Source organism: Agelaius tricolor, unplaced genomic scaffold (genome assembly GCF_023055355.1).
Source record: "Agelaius tricolor isolate 1412-34295 unplaced genomic scaffold, bAgeTri1.0.p SCAF_2, whole genome shotgun sequence".
Taxonomy (NCBI): Eukaryota; Metazoa; Chordata; class Aves; order Passeriformes; family Icteridae; genus Agelaius; species Agelaius tricolor.
The window spans coordinates 72296737-72313179 of NW_027269262.1; the positions used below are offsets into that span (position 1 = coordinate 72296737).

General features: G+C 40.0%; 1 protein-coding gene across 3 annotated transcripts in view; it reads right to left on the reverse strand.

Moving 5' to 3' along the window:
• Window positions 1-4518: 4518 nt before the first annotated feature.
• The window catches only part of SPAG1 (sperm associated antigen 1), a 37715-nt gene continuing 25790 nt past the window's right edge, over window positions 4519-16443 (reverse strand). For all 3 annotated transcript variants that reach the window (XM_071421491.1, XM_071421493.1, XM_071421492.1), the window contains exons 14-19: window positions 15170-15342; window positions 12524-12665; window positions 11497-11623; window positions 8161-8325; window positions 5872-6249; window positions 4519-5703 (exon numbers count right to left, since the gene is read on the reverse strand). In XM_071421491.1, coding sequence (XP_071277592.1) covers window positions 5572-5703; window positions 5872-6249; window positions 8161-8325; window positions 11497-11623; window positions 12524-12665; window positions 15170-15342 — 1117 coding nt within the window. In that variant the 3' untranslated portion in view covers window positions 4519-5571. The remainder of the gene's footprint in view (window positions 5704-5871; window positions 6250-8160; window positions 8326-11496; window positions 11624-12523; window positions 12666-15169; window positions 15343-16443) is intronic.

Sequence of the window (16443 nt, forward strand, 5' to 3'; positions counted from 1 at the left end):
CTTCTAGTGGCCTGTTGTTTAATGTGCTGATCAGCATTTACACATATGAAAATGTGTATGTTCCCAGGGAGCCTTTTTTCCTGACTGCTCCTATCTCGTGCTGCCTTTAAATACTTTTATTTGATTAGGTGTGCTTTGGAAGTCGAATGTTCTCATTCCTGGAAGGGTAAGATGTAAAGTCAGTTGCGTTTTGTACAAGATTTCAGCCTTCTCTAAGATAAAAAGAAATCTGATCTGCTTCTTTGGCAGGCAGAACAGTAAATAGTTTTGAGAGAGGGATGCAGTTCTGGCAGGAGCTCTTTAAACAAAACTGCACTATCTTGGCACAAGTCAAATGGCTGACTGAACTCAAAATCTGTTTTCTCCATCTAAAGTGATGCTCTTCTCAGTTCACATGGCCTGCACAGAGTTCTTTCTGGAACACCACAGACTGGTCAGAGTTTCTGGGTAACACCTGGTGTTTTTTGCTGAGCTGAACTGCCTGTTCCTTTGGCTCATTTTCTCACCTGCATCATGAGAGGCCAAGGAAGTGAGAAACTAAAACCGATGGAGGGATGCATTGCAGAAGCCCAAGCTCAGTTGCCTCACCCCAAACCCATATGCAAGTTATACTTCTGTCAGATGGAAAAGTTATTTCAGCAAGTTTAAACCTACCTCTTAATTTCTCAGGACCTCAGTTTTGCTGTTCAAGTAATTGGAAATATGGTTTACTCTTGTAAATAAATTTTATCAAATAATAGCATTATTTTCACTCACTCGGAAATCATCTGATAATTTTATACATCACTTGAAGAGGTTATGTTAAAATGCAGCTAAGTTTTTTCTGGAGATAAGTTTCTAGCAGCAAACCATTTTGCTGATTAATTTTGTAATATTTTTTAATTCAGAGGTAATACTTCATACATGAGGCAGTCTTAACAGCACCAGTAAATTTAATGCAGCACTGAATTTTGAGTCTGTAAAAAAGAAAAATATACACTTCTATTAATACACTAATGTAGAAGAGGCTTCTCTTATTTACAGATCTACTGTAAAATTCACTAACTTTTTTTGCACTGAAATAAATTACAGGGATGTCCCTCATGGGACATCAGATGTAAACTTGATCTTTCCTGTAATTTATTTCAGTACACCCACATGGTGGGTTTTTTTCAGAAATTTTTTTCATGATTCCTGGCTAATTTGACTAATTCATGTCAGGTTGTGGATCTTGAGGAAATGTATTTTAATACCTGCTGTATCTGAGACTATTTGAGATAGTTAGAATATTAGGTAAAAACCATCATAAAAGCTTTCCTCGTGCTGTTTGCATGTCTTTGTTGTAGTGAAGCATCCAGCCTTGTACACCCATCCTTTCATTCAGTCAGTGTCACAAAGTTTTGCATGTATGAGCTAATTACTTTTTACTGTTGCATAAAGATTTTTTGACTGACTTACATCACTTTCAGTCATTCAGATCGATTTTTAAATAGTTGCCTGCTTAGTAATACCACCACTCTGATGGATAATAATGCATTTTAAAGATAATCAAGCAGAAGGTTGAAAAATACTAGAATTAATGAGCTTAAAACTCATGAATATTCTAATTCAGGTGAAATTGTGGCAGTCTTGAACAGAAACTTTGGAATGATGTTGAGATTTATTTAGAATCACTTCCTGAAATGACAAAGATCTGAGGAGCACAGTTACCACCTTGACTGCTCCTGCCAGTCCCAAAGGTGACACATGGATCTTCCCAGATGGAATAATCTGGTTTTGCTGTGGGAGCAAAATGGTTTTCCTGTGAGGACTGAAGAACCCCCAGGCCCAGTCGTGGTGAGAAGCACAATCCCAGACTGGTGACGAAGATTTTGTTGCCTTTGGTCTCAAAGGGTAGGATAGAGAGAAAAGTGGCTGTGAGGTACTTGGTAATCAAAGCTGGTCTGGAGGAAAAGGAGGAGTAGGATCCACAGCCTTAGGGCTGACACTGAAGTTTGTGCTGAACACAGCCCCAGTCCTGGCAGGTGGCTCTGAGGATGAATCTGCTGTGGCACCTCGCTCTGTGCCAGGCCAGGGAACTGAGTGGCTTTGAGGTGTGACTGCCTCAGCACCTGCCTGCACACAGGGACCAGCAGGAAGCATTTGGGGGACAGACCCAGCCAGCTGCCAGGTACAGCTCTCCTTGCACCAGATCCTGGTGAGCTGGCTTTACAAAAGCTGCCTTTATTGTTGATTCCATCTCAACAATAAGGACATTCAAATTCCCAACAGCCTCAACTGGAGTGCTTGTGTTTAGGCATCAGAGCTGTGCTGCTGTGGGGTTGTGTGGGCTCGAGCTTCCCTTTGCTCACAGGCTGCATTCTCAAGCACGGCATTCTGTGCACTTTATCCCCTTATAATCCCTCTTGTTTATGAGGAAAACCACTCCCATGTTGCTGACTGTGTTTGTGCGGGTGGTATTTAGCAAGGAGCAGCCGGGAAGTGGCACAGGCTTGTAAGGAAATGGCACTGCCACAGCTGGTGGCTTTGTCTGCACTGCAGTGTGTTACATGCCCTCGGGGAGGGCCCAGGAAGGCACAAGGACTCGGTTGGTGATAATTCATCCCCTCAGCCAGCCAGGCTGAGCCCCTGCTCCAGCTCCTGCCCTTTGTCCCTTGGGGAGCTGCAGCTCACAGGCACTGAGCAGAGTTACACTGACCTGGGTCATAAATCTTGATTACAGCACGGAAGAAGCTTTGTTCCCTGCTGTTCAAAACTATGTTATGTTGTTTACTGTAACAAACAAGTCTTCTGAAAGGCCTGGCAGTCACAGGAGTAGCCCTTTATTTGTGCAACTGGATTATGTAAAGCAGGGCAGGTTCTGATGAGTGGAAATACATCCCACATAAGGGCAAGGAGTGTGGTTTGCCAGTTCTGAGCTCTCACCACCACCTACCTGCACCTCTGGGCAGGGAGAGTGGGAAGTGGTGGCCCTGTGGTCCAACCCTGCCATGCTGACACTCAGCCCTGGCAGCACCTGCCAGCCTGGAGCTGGCTTCTCAAAAAAACATCAAAAATACTTTGAAAGGAGCAAAATAACAACAGTGTGACCCACCCCATTCCTGTACTATTCCCTGGCCACTGACTGCATTTTCAGTGGCTACAGAAAGGATCCTGCTGTCACCTCTTGTGTGAAAAGCAGGGATCTGTCCAGGAGCAGCTGGGTGTGTGTAGGCCTGGGACACACATCCTCTGTGCTTGTGACTGGCTGCATTACTGCCACTGCAGGGTCACATTCACTCCCCTGCTCCCATCACCTGCAGAACCAGTGCTCTCCTGCCTTTGCCCTGCTGTTGGGTTTGGTTGTTTTTACAGAGGTGGAAGGTGACACTGAGGGGGTGAGTGACAAGCCAAGAGCACAACACCATGCTGGGATGGGGGTCTCCCTGCCACAAAGCCAGGTAAGACATTTGGGGTGCTCTTGTTCCCCGCTTTTGCCCACTCAGTTGTTTCTAGGTGCTGTGCCCAGTGAGGCCATTGACTGCAGTGCTGAGGTGGCAGCTACAGTCCTACCTTTGCCTGGCAGAGCTGCCAAAGCTGCAGAAGAGATTATGGAGGGCAGAGGGAAACAGAAAAACCAGCATAAATAAAGGCCAAGCACAGAGCAGAAACATGATTTAAAATATGGGAGTGTACAAAAATAGGGGATAATTAGACCAGGAGACAGGGACTGTCCAGGGAGAGGAGCTCCCAGCCCAGCAGTGAGGAAAGCAGTAATTCAGCTCTGTGGCTTCTGCTGGCCATTACACACATGGGACACAAAACACATTTTGCAGCAGGTCCCATGGTGAGCAAGGAGCTGCTTTTGGCCTGCAGCTGCTCCTGTGCCACACCTGGGGTGCTGCAGCAGCCTCTGTGCAGAGGCCACTCGGCCTCACCTGGCCAAGGACATTGTGACAGGTGACCCCACCTCTGCTCTTCAGCTGCAGCTGCTGGGGGCTGCTGAAATTCCTCCCCCAGTTTCCCAAACTAAGGCAAGAGGAACTGACTTAGGCAGCCCTTACCTGTCAAACAAACGGTGAAATCCACCCAAAGACATTCCATTCTGCAGCCCCTGCCCCCCCAAATGCCCTCCAGTGCCCCTTCAGTTTTTAAGACTGGTGCCCTTGTTTGAGCTGTTCAGGCCCAGTCAGCAGCACAGTCCCTTACATGTGTTTGATTCAGGCTTTTTCTAAGTTTTGTGTCTTTAGAAATTGTTCTGCCTGTCCATCAGGCCCTCCCAAATGCTGTCTAAAAAAGCAGCCAATCTCAATGAAAGCTGAAGGAGGCAGGACCATCACCAAAATGACTGCAGGCAGTGCTGGTGTTTTACATCCTAACAGCCTTAATCTGAGGAGATCACACACAAAGAAAGTGAAACCTGTTAATTGCTCAGTATCAGTTGTACTGATGATGCTTTAGGAATTAAAAGCCTCATTCTTGGCCCTCCAAGCTGAAACTCATAATCCACATGTCAGAATTATAAGCCTAAAGTGTACTGAACCAGAAAAGAAGCCATAATTGTATTTCTCAAGAAAATAACTTTATTAATTAGTACATACCTGAGAAAAATTTTCATTAGAACAACATTCTTAAGGATATTTCTGCAGTGCTAAGTGAGTTTGATATACATTTATATCATCTGTGCAAAGAAGGCATCAGGTATCTGAAAAATTTAAAAGCTTCACCTTTGAAGGAACTTTGTCAGAATCAAATATAAAACATAAGTAATGCCTGAAATTAAAAAAAAAATATACTGGTCCAAAAGATTGTTGTAGTTTTATAAATATATCTGTAAACAGAAATAGCTGGTATTTTAAATAATCTGAATACAAAACTCAGAGTTAAATATTTCTATTGTGCAGTGCAGCTACCTGTTCTTCTGTCACTGCCCAACAGAAGTCAGAAAACCAGCCATCCTCCTGCACACACAGGAAAGGAGTTCTCTGTGCACTAAAAATTACTCACTTGTTAAAAACATACCCATCCATTTAATAATTGTTTCCATGAAAAGAATCAATAATTCATTCACCTTTTTTGTTAAGATGTAATGAGCCAAAATATTTAAATCTGTTTTGTACAGACCAGGAATAGTGAACAAATAGATGGTCCACAGGAATTTTCTGAAAAATGTTAATACTTCTTGTAAACTCATTTTAGTAAAGTTACTGCTAACTGACCAATTTATCTTGAAGACACTTCTTTATCACAAGAACACAGAACTCACAAAATGATGTAACAAGTGATGACTAAAAGTGTATTTACCTACTGCACCATCAAGGTATTTCCCATTGCATATATAAGGTAAAATATATATTTTCTGAGTCTAAATAAAATCAGTATGCCAAATGAAATGAACTCTTTTACTGAACACAGAGGGGCATTAAATTCTAGAGATGTATACAACTACCAGAAGAAAAGAGCAGCAAGTTCTAAATGTGCATATGCTGTCAAAACAAAATAGAATTCCAGCAGTCCAGGTAAAGACCCACTTGAACCCAGGCAAGTCTGCAGAGTTCATTCATTCATCTTCTAACATGAACTATATGCATGCAGCCAATAAACTTTAATTTCTTAAAGTTCATAAACCTGTTTAAGGCTCTCAAGATCTTCCAGTGAGTACTGATCACTCTGGCTTTCTGTCAGTAAGTCAAACAGATGCTGTATCTCTTCTTTTTCATTTTTGCTGAGAAGAGCCAGCACCACCTGAAAAAACCCCACAACAAATTATTTTATAATCAGCACAGGTTGAGTGAGAATCAAAATATCTGACAGAGACACATAAGTCAGTGTGTTTTTTCCTTTTAAAATATGAACATTTCCTTTAGATTTCTGTGCAATTTAAGTACCCATTCAATCAGTCTAGGTTCTTACCTTAAATCTTTTGGCTTTGCTCAAGTAGAACAGGTGCTGATATACAAGGCCAGGATCTTTTCCAGCTATGTAATGTTCCAATGACTGGATAAAAATCAGAAGGATTTCTCCTTCAAGTTTGTTACTCAGCAGCACTGGCAGTGTTTTTGGCTCAGTAGTTGTTAAGAGATCTGCACAAGCAGCTTTATCCTGACTGGCATTCAGTGCATTGATGATCTGACCGAAGTCGTAAGCGTTGGGTGGTTCTGAAGCACGGAGCCTCTCCGAGGATCTCCTTGGCACTGCCTTTGGAGCAGCCTCCTCAGCAGCCACGGGCTGAGCCTCAGCATCTTCTGATGTGGCAAAGTGCCCCTCTCCCTGTGCATCAGGGTCAGTCACCTTCACAAACAAAGGGGCAACACATCACTTCATGTGGACACAGAGATAACCAGAAGCTTCATAAACTGCATTTATCCATCACAGCACTGGATTAAAGCTGGCACTCTGCTCTCCAACAAAGAAGTGCACCCACCTTCTTCCATGTCCTACTGCCCCCAGAACAGGAGCTCTCTAATTCACCTTTAAAGGCTCACTGTCCAAAGTGTATTTTTCACACCTCCTTTTCACTGCTTGGCACTGCACTGTGGAATCACCCCTGCAGAGCACCAGGAGAAAGGAGGACTCCACACATGTATTAATGTGAAGTTCCAGCAGACAGGGACGGCTGGAGTCAAGGCAGCAGACACCCACGTTCCATTTCTCTGCTCTGCCTCCAGGGCACTACAGGCACATGGCAGCTGCATCAGGTTGCTGTTTGGAGTCTTGCTTTGGAGGGAGAAAGCTCAGCATGGATAACCTGCCTCACTATCCACTTAACTTCTCCTGAGGCTGCAACCTCCATCAAGTTTCATGAATCAGTAACTAAAAATTAACTATGGGGCCAACTAACTACATTTGCTAAAATCTATTTCAAGCCATCAAGAGTTGTGAAATTATTATAACCTGACTAAAACTTACTGAACAGGGTCTGTCAATGCCAAGTATTTTGAAAAGTCTGAAGATACTATATTGCATTGAACAGGAGATTAGTAATTTTTGGAAAATACTGCATTTGGCTTATAGACATTTTGTTCTATTTTTCAACAATCCTTAGAATCAAGGGAGAAACCTTGACTGTCTTTTATATAATTATAGCTTGATTAACAAAGAATAATGATGATAAATTATTTTTCTAATTTTGTTTTTCTTTACAGTCTGTCTTCATGGAAAAAGACAATCTTGTACTACAGCAGGTGAAAGAGGGGAGCCTCTCCACAGGGGCAGTTGTAATGATGCCAGCAAACATAAATGCTTCCTGCATGACCCCTAGAAAAATTACCAGTGCCAGCAATGTAGTTAGCTGGTCTCTGAATTATGTGGTCACTTCCCAAACTGCCTCTATCCACCTTCCAGGTCCTGTTGTTTGTCACAACTCAGAGCTTAACTAACACTATACCAGATTATGCCTGTTACATAAAATCCCATGAGCTCGTGACCACCTGAAGTACTTCAAGAACATCCCCCCCCCCCCCCCCATATTAATAACTGCAGTTTCCATTATACCAGATTCTGAAATTACATTATCAAATTACAGTACCACTGTTCAGACTGGTAACTATGTATTTTAACTATATATTTTTAAATGAAAAGGGGGGAAAGAATTCTTTAACAACCAGCAAAGCTACAATCCAAAAATATCAGATGACTGAGAAAATCCTTTCATCACCTAATTCTACCCAGAACTGTGCAAATCTAACATTTTGATCTTGTACATAACATTACATCCTGTGTTTCTTTTATAAGATCCTATAGATGTTTTTACTCTTGCTCTTTAGGGTAGGATTTCATTTTTCAGACCCCTAACTTCAGGACCAGCACAGGAGCAGCCAGCACATCTGCTGACCACAGACCTCTGCCAGCACAGCCCCAGAGGCTGCCCAAGGAGCACAGAATTCAAAAATGAAACTGCTATTTCACAGCTGCACTCTGTAAAACATATTTCAAAGCTTTTGTTTAAAAGGAGCATACCCTTGAGTTTAGTGCCATCTAAATGGACTATTTTCCTTCCTGCTCTAGTTCTGAATACACTTATGAGCAGTCCAAGCTTTATCATGTGTAAAACTCCTCCAATATGCCCTCAAAATTATATGAAAAATACAACACCATCCCCACAAAGATACAGATTCAAGATGGACAAACAAAAGCTTTAGTAACTCTTCAAATGTGCAGCTTCTGTTGTGTTTGCTTTTAAGAAATGAACAGGCACACCACCTCTTGTATGGTTATCTTCTTCCCGTGTGCTTGCTGACTGCCATCTCCAGCACTGCTGTCAAGGTGAAGCAGCTGGGTTACCTCCTCTAATTCCTTCTGTGCTTCAACAACATTTGGATCTATTAGAAGTACCTTGTTGAAATCATCAGCACTGGCTTGATAATTCTGTAAGTAGAAGAAAATATTTTTCTCATAAGCACCTCCCTAGAAAAATAAATCTGAAGTACCACACTGTTCTTTACAAGTAAGAAAGGTAAAAATACTGGGATCTGGACACTAAGTAGACAAAAATAATCTAAATACTGATAGTGTGATTTCTTTAGAGGGGAAAAAGGAAATGAGAATGAGTTAATACTCTGTGACTAAATATTTCCAATTAAATATGTAAAATGAAATAATTTATTTTCAGAAACCTATTCCCTGTGTCAGAGCGCAAATTATTGAAGTTTGCTGCTTTTAAGCATGATTACTTACAGTGTAACACTGCTTCACAATTAATATAATGTGAGTCCAGTAAGTCTGCATACTTGCATTGCCAATAAGAGAATTAAACTGAGCTTTGATTAAAGATATATCTAATCTTCCTGGGCTTCAATCCAATAGACCATCTCTTACAGTGAAATTTTGCCAATACTTGGGAAGACTGGGATTATGTTACAACCTCTGGGCTAAACAAGATTAGGACAAACACAGTGACAGAGTGGCATTAGGACACAGTTCCTCAATAATCAGTCTTGTAATTTGTTCCATGCTTTTATTTCCCATTTTTTAATGTATAATTACTATTTTTAAACTAAATTTTCTAAAGTCACAAAGTTAATAGCATCAATTGAGGAGACTGGAATTATCACAAAGGAAAATCAAGACATCTCAAGGGCTGGAGTATCAAAAATAAAGATGAAATGAAGCAGTAAACAGTAAAAGACCATACAGACAGCAAAAGACCAACATAATTTCTTGTGTGAGTGGCCTAGTATTTCTTCTGTTAGGTCTTGTATTGCTTCTGTTCCCAAGCAGCATCAAAAGGTTACTATTAAATAATTTGTATTATGGAAAAAAAATCCTCATGTAGCACCTGAGGTACTTCCTCAGCACCTCAACTGTAACAGAGGAGCCAGTGTCCAAGTCACTCAAACTCCTTCCCACATTTTGTTCCAAACTGGTGGCCAGTATTCAAGGTGCAGAGGGGCTGCAGAACATCAGCAGTGAACTGAAGCCTGCCAGGTCATGAAGGAACAGAGAGAATGAGAATTATGTACCCCTAACAAAGGAATGCACACAGGGGCCAGGTTGCTTTCATGAGAAATCCACTACTAATTAAGCTTAATCATCTGAATTACAGATGTGAGGATTCACAACTACAGAGAAAGAGATTCTGGAACAGACTTCTGGAAATAGTAACAAGGGTCAGTCAAACCAACTCTACTGAATTTAAAACTGCAGCCTGCCTGACTGCCCAACAAAAATCACACAAGATGACTGTACCCAAAGCAGGAGGGTGGACTACCAGCTGCAAGAGATGCTCTTTGGGGTCCTGTGTCCTAGGTCTAACATAACCTCCCCAACATTTTTTCCTGATCTTCCCTTAACTACATCCTGGTAAATCTGTAAAAAAACCCTCATTTACTACATTAAATTCCACTGCAGCTTTTTTAGTTAAATGTGTGTCTAATTATTTACAAATAATACTTCCCACCTTAGTGAGGTTTTTGCCAAACTATATGCCTTTAGCGCATACAATTCTTCATTACAGAGTAATTTGTCAACTTCAGATAATTTTTGTCATTTTATCTGAGTTTACCTATCACTTTCATCCCTGAAATTAGCAATAATGAAGGCATTAAATTCAACCACAACAAAACATCTTGGGAGTCCCCAGCTCAGGCTGTTCTGAAGGAGTTTATCAACACTATGTTTCACGTTGTCTTCAATAATACAAAAATAGCACTTTTTCCTTGGATATGCAAAAAGCAATTCTCAGCCTTCTTCACAGGTGTGTAATATCCTTTTTACTGTCTGGTAGAATCACATTTACACTGATGTTTTATCAATTTTAACAATATAAGGTTAGAGGTGATTAATAACAGGTAGCTTAGCACAGTTACAGAAAAAACATTACAAATTGGGACTTATCACACTTCAAAAATTTTATAGCTAATGCAACAGAGGAACAAATATATCACGTATCATGTTCCTAGGACCTGCATTTGGAATTAAAACATGGGATGAGAACAGGCTGGTATGCTGCTAAGCACAAACAGGTTCTCAGGTGCCTTGTAAGCTGAGACACCATCCAGTAATGTTTTGTTAAGGCATCAAACATAATGGAGGTCTGAGTAAGCATCCATGCATCTGAAGGACAATGATGAAACTTGGTGTACCTCCAGTCCACTCCTGCAATGTGGAAGACAGCACTTCAGATGCTTGTTTAAAGACACTTGTAAGTTTAATACAAAGCAGGTGATGAGAGCTGCCATCACGAGCCCACAAAATCAAGAAGCTGATAATTCAATACCAAGTAAGAGCTGATGGGTAGAGCAAAGATTGCTGTGGGAGAATTGTGGAGTGTTAAGGCTGACTTAACATCACTGAAGATGGGGAACCACCAGAGGGAGGGAGAAACAGAACAGCATAATTCAGTGATGGAACATGAGATTTGAAGTCACATTCAGGATGGATATGATCAATGCGTCTGCATTTATGATGATCAGGTAAAAGGATACTCTAAAAACTGTATGTAAGATGAGCACTGTGGAAACACCACCATCTCCATGCAGATGGAAAGGGAAAGGCTGAGCACTGCCACTGCCACAGAGTGACAAAGTACAGAACTGACAAAGGCCTGTAACGCATTGGGGGAACAAAGGAAAAACAGTAATTCAAACCTTGGTTTAATATGATACTTAAACATGAGCAGATGCCAAGACAGCTTGAGATTTTGGTTTGGACAGATGAAGACAAACTTGGAGAGAATCCATTTGTCATCAGCAAAGTCATAGTAAACTCCTTGACAGATAAGAGACTGGGATACCCAGAAGGACAATACTAGAACATTAGAACAGATTTGAAACTCACTTAACCAATCCCCAGTCAAACCTTATTTATTGCAATATTCTTGTATTTTCTCAAATTATTACATCAACATGCAGGTTTTGATGTAGCAAAAATATTTATATAATGTTTTATGTATGCCTAATGCTCTACAAAGTAATAAATCATCACACTGAGTACTTTGTTTGTAGTCACCCTTTGACAGCAACTACCTCATCTCCTTTGAAGGGGATAAAAGCAAGTTTAGAAGTGCTTAAGAATACCTGGCATGTTCTTTTTCCTCACCTGTAATCCTTTGTAGGCTAGTGCTCTTCTATAAAAAGCTTTAATATTAGAATCTTCTATCTGAAGAACATGATCACAATCCCGCTTGGCCTCTTCATATTTATTCAGTTTCAAGTAACAGAGAGCTCTAACACAGAAAAACAGAATACACTGCAATGTAAGTAATTCTACAGTGCCAACATCTTCTGACTCACAAATGTTAATTAAAATACTTCAAACAATTCAGTCTCAATGTGATTTTTTTTTAAGTACCATTAACTATCAAGAACATCACTGGATGGATTTAGAGAAGGCTAATTCCTGAAAAAAAACCAAAATGCAAGTACAACTAATGCTTGAAGTTAAATAGATATGCAAATATTTTAAAAGCAGAGCTTACATTAGCACAATATGATAGTATAGTGGTTAATGTAATACAGATTTTATACAGCCATCCTGGGTAAAAAAGTGCTCTGCATTAAATTAACAACACCGCTCTCTGTACCTAATTATTACTTGGAACTCTCCTATTCAAGTACTGGTCTAATCAAATCCTTCTTAAGTTTGTAGGAGCTGATAAGATTACAGCATAAAGAATTATACTGCTGAATTAGGTCAACCTTTAAAATAATGCTGATGTATGACTGTGTTCTTACTTTTATTTTCTCAGAATGTACATTTTCTCTGAATTATTACTCTTCATATCTGAGATACTGCTACTTCATGTTAAGTTTTTAATTCAAATCATACCAGTATTCTTAAAAAAAATCTCAAAAGCACTACAAAATGCTATGCTAATTATAACTTCTACTATTGCTTACTTTATTTATAGATAAGATTTTAAGATATACATCAGTGACATTAATACTTGCTCCCCTTGAAAAATGTTTTTACAAGAAATCCATTTTGTTATTATAAACACTTACTAAGTAGGGAAAAAAAATCCCTTTTTCACAACAATGAATGAACAGATGCAAAATCTCTATTTGAAATGAGAAAATGTAACTACTGCTATCCCACAAAGCAGCATTAGCCTTTGGATCTTTACCTGTTAGTGTAGACAGTACATTCCTCAGTATTTAACTTCATGCACTCACTGTATTTATTTGCAGCTTCTTCGTATTCCCCAATTTTTACAAAATCATTCCCTTCATTTTTCAACCTCTTGAACTTCTCCGTAGCTTCCTCACCTAGAGCAGAGAAGGATCACAGTGTCACATCAGGTCAGTTTGTTATGGGTGGCTGAATGATCTGTGCAGACTGAGGATTAACACCTGGCAGTGGAGTCCCTGCACTGTCACTCTGTCACTCTGTCCCAGTCTGTCACTGCACTCGGCCATTCCTGTCCCCAGCCTCCCTTGCTGCTCCAGCCAAGGCAAAGCCACACCTACATTTGGCTCAACAAATACTTCCCCATCCACCAGTGTTACTTCTCTGCTGAACATAATGGGAATGCAACAGACAGCTCCAAGCTTTCCCAGTTTCTGTGTGGTAGAGAGGGCCTACCTGTGAACACTGAGGCCCTGCTTTTACTTACACTGGTGGAGACTTAATCAGCAGGATTAAAGCCTTCCAGATCTCCACCATCACACCAAGGTGGCCGTTATTTGATCTAATATTGTCTTTGCAATCATACCACAGTTACTAAGCTAAACTGACAGTGACAATACTCTGTTAAGAACTATTTCTAAAATATGCAGTGAGGAACCTTGAAACACCTAACTAGACTTTTTAGTGTAGTAACTGTGTTATTCCATAATTGCCTTCCTTCTTAATTCCACATCATTTGCTGCAGATGCTTTTGGGTTAGGCTACAGTTTTTAGCTGTGTTTGCAGTGAAAAACTGATCCCAACTGCAGCTTCATGACTCTGTTATGAGCAAACAGTAATTACCAATATAGCTCTAAGTAAATCATAATGAAATAATCCACTTTTTGCACTGTGCTAAAGAATATGAGCCTCCTGCCAAGCTTCAGGTTTTCAACACTGTATATAACCAACAATTTAAACCTATAACTGAACTCACTGAGTTCTTTTACAGAAACATGGTAGTTTCCTATGCCAGAAAACTACATGTAGAGTTGGGTAAAAATAAACTACGTGAATCACACAACTAAATTATAACTTGAGTTGTAAGACACAAAGAAAACTTACAGTTGTTGCAAAAAACTGTCAGCCAATGGTAAGGATTAACTACTGACTGAACATTATTGTTGGCAGCCTTTCAGTACCAGCTATCACTGTCAGGTCTCACTGATGCAGCAGAGGCCTGAGAAGGCAACCAGAACCTTAAGAGTCAGCCTTCAGTGAAGAAAACAGTTACACAATCATTGTTTAACTTTTCTAAAAATAAAGCCTAACCAAAGCCTGGTCTATTTGAAATAGACATGACTTGTATCACAAAGCTGCCAAGCATTGGAGGACACTCAGTGTTGCAGTAATGCATTATAGATACATAACCCCATCACTGGTACATACTTGGCCAACAGCCCAGTTACAAACTGCAGCCACCCCTGTTGTTAATTGAGGGGAGAATATCTTCAATACTACTTTATATTGAAATAAACTCAAAGGGAAGCCAATTAATACTTGAATAAGGAATCACAGGGTTAAAGCCTTTGCAAAGGGAGTGTTTAATGTCAGTAACAACTGAATCAGAGTGCTTCCTTCACTTTATTTACTGAGGGAGAAAAATGGAAGCTGCAATGACAGGAAAAAAAAGTCAGGAAGGAAGTTAAGTTTCCCAGAGTTCAGCACTCAGTGATTACATATGGACAAGTCCAGAACATCTTTGAAAGGTGTCTCCTAATCTTCTGCCAAAGTTGGGTGTTTGTTTGGGTGGTGGGTTTTTCTGGGAGAAAACTGTTTTTTAACTGTGTTATGATGTCAGGGAAACCACTGATGCTCGTGTCCTGGGGGGCATCAGGCAAAACACTGCCAGCAGGCATGGGAGAGGATTGTCCTGCTCTGCTCTGCACTGGGGCAGCATTACCTTGAGTGCTGGGAGCAGTTTTGGGCACCACAACATAAGAAAGATCCAGAGAGCATCCAAAGAAGAGCATGGTGAAGGGTCAGAGGGGAAGCTGGATGAGGAGTGGCTGAGGTCACTTGGTCTGTTCAGCCTGGACAAAACTGAGATCCCCACAAGGGGAAGCAGGGAAGCAGGGACTGATCTCTTCACTCTCATGACCAGAGACAGGACTCAGGGAAGTGGAGCTAGGGGAGGTTTAGGATGGATATCACAAAAAGGTTCTTCCCCCAGAAGCTGGTTGGGCACTGCAACAGGCTCCCCAGGGAAGTGGTCACAGCACCAAGGCTGACAGAGTTCAAGAAGGGTTTGGACAATGCTCTCAGGCTCATGGTGTGACTCTTGGGGTGTCCTGGGCAGGGCCAGCAGTTGGGCTTTGGTTATCCTGACATTTTGCCAGTGAGTATTACTGCAGATTTTATATAACTTAACTTTATGTAACTAAATTACATGCTGCAAATGACATCACTTGGTTTAAAAAAATTACCATAACTGCTCCACAAAGCACATTAAACTCCATCATGTAAATGGCAGTAATTTACGTTGGGTTTTCGCAAAGGCCTCAATGAGTGTTTTCTAAAGCAGTTTCTTTGACATTGTTAAAACATATTCCATTTTGTAATTAGGTTTATTTTCTGAATGTGTATTTGCATTAGCTATACATACAATTCATCTGCAATTCTTCTTCTCTGTTGATGTCTATAGTACTTGGTTTAGTCTCTGAAGTGAGGCTTCCTCCATCCCACCTGTGCAGCTGAGCAGCAACTGGAACAACTGGAATTGGTGGCAGCTTCTCCCTCCAGCTGGGACCATCCTGATCTATTAAAGTCTTTGTTATTCTGAAAAAGAACAGCCCCACCAACATGACTTTTCATATATTTAACTTGCACTTTAGTAACTTAGAACCAGTTCAATACTGCAATGTTTCAATTAAAAAAAAAAACAAAACTTGAACAATTATCCTTAAGGCTAATTTGAAAAATATTATCACAGCAGTCAACAGTATCACACTCATTTAAGATTTAGACTTTTTCCACTTTAGAGTATTATGGAAGCATTTAGAATACAAGCTGACTTCAGCACGATCTGTAAATATTCAATCAATGACTGATTCTGTAACTAAGCTCTAAATGCTGCCTACCACATCAAGTAAAGAAATACCAAAAAAAAAAAAAGATGTATTTATTTTGGTTAATCTTCTCAGCTGTTCATAGGTGTTACTTGAAGTAAGTGAGATTACAATATTTTCAGGTAAAATGTGATACTTAAATTTGCAAATGTTACATGAAACCTCTTCCACAACAACTGTCTAAAGAAAGCAATGCAGGTCACAAACTGTTCTGAATTAAGTTGCATTTTATAGTTATATAGTCAGAAATGTATTGATCAATGCCCATTTAAAAATATTTTAATTACACATAAAAACTGTCTAGTCTTTCTTAAACCAACATATATATATATATATATATATGTCAACTATTTCCACATATATGTGGTTCAATCCAAAACTATTTAAGTGGGAGTTTCCCATTGCCTTTTTCTCTTTTAGAGAAAAACATAAGTTGACATAGTAAGTGAAACAATTTAAGATTTCATGGTTCTATTAGAAATTTCATGGTGTTAAAAAAATTATTATGATAATTATGAGAATAATAGTGTGATAAACATCTCCTAGTCTCAAAATGGGCTTAAAAATCAAGTCCAACTAGTAAAAAGTCTAATTCATAATTTAAGAAAGGAAAAATCTGAATTGAGTAGCAAAGCAAGTCCCATGGATACTACAGGAAATAAAACTAAAATTTTTTTATCAGGTGCACTTCCATCTAACACAGTGTGAAAAACATACTACATGAACACACATCCAAAAACAAAATTAAGAACCTTGAAAGTGACATGAAGAACAATATAGAATGAACATAAATTACCCAATGGAGTTTTCT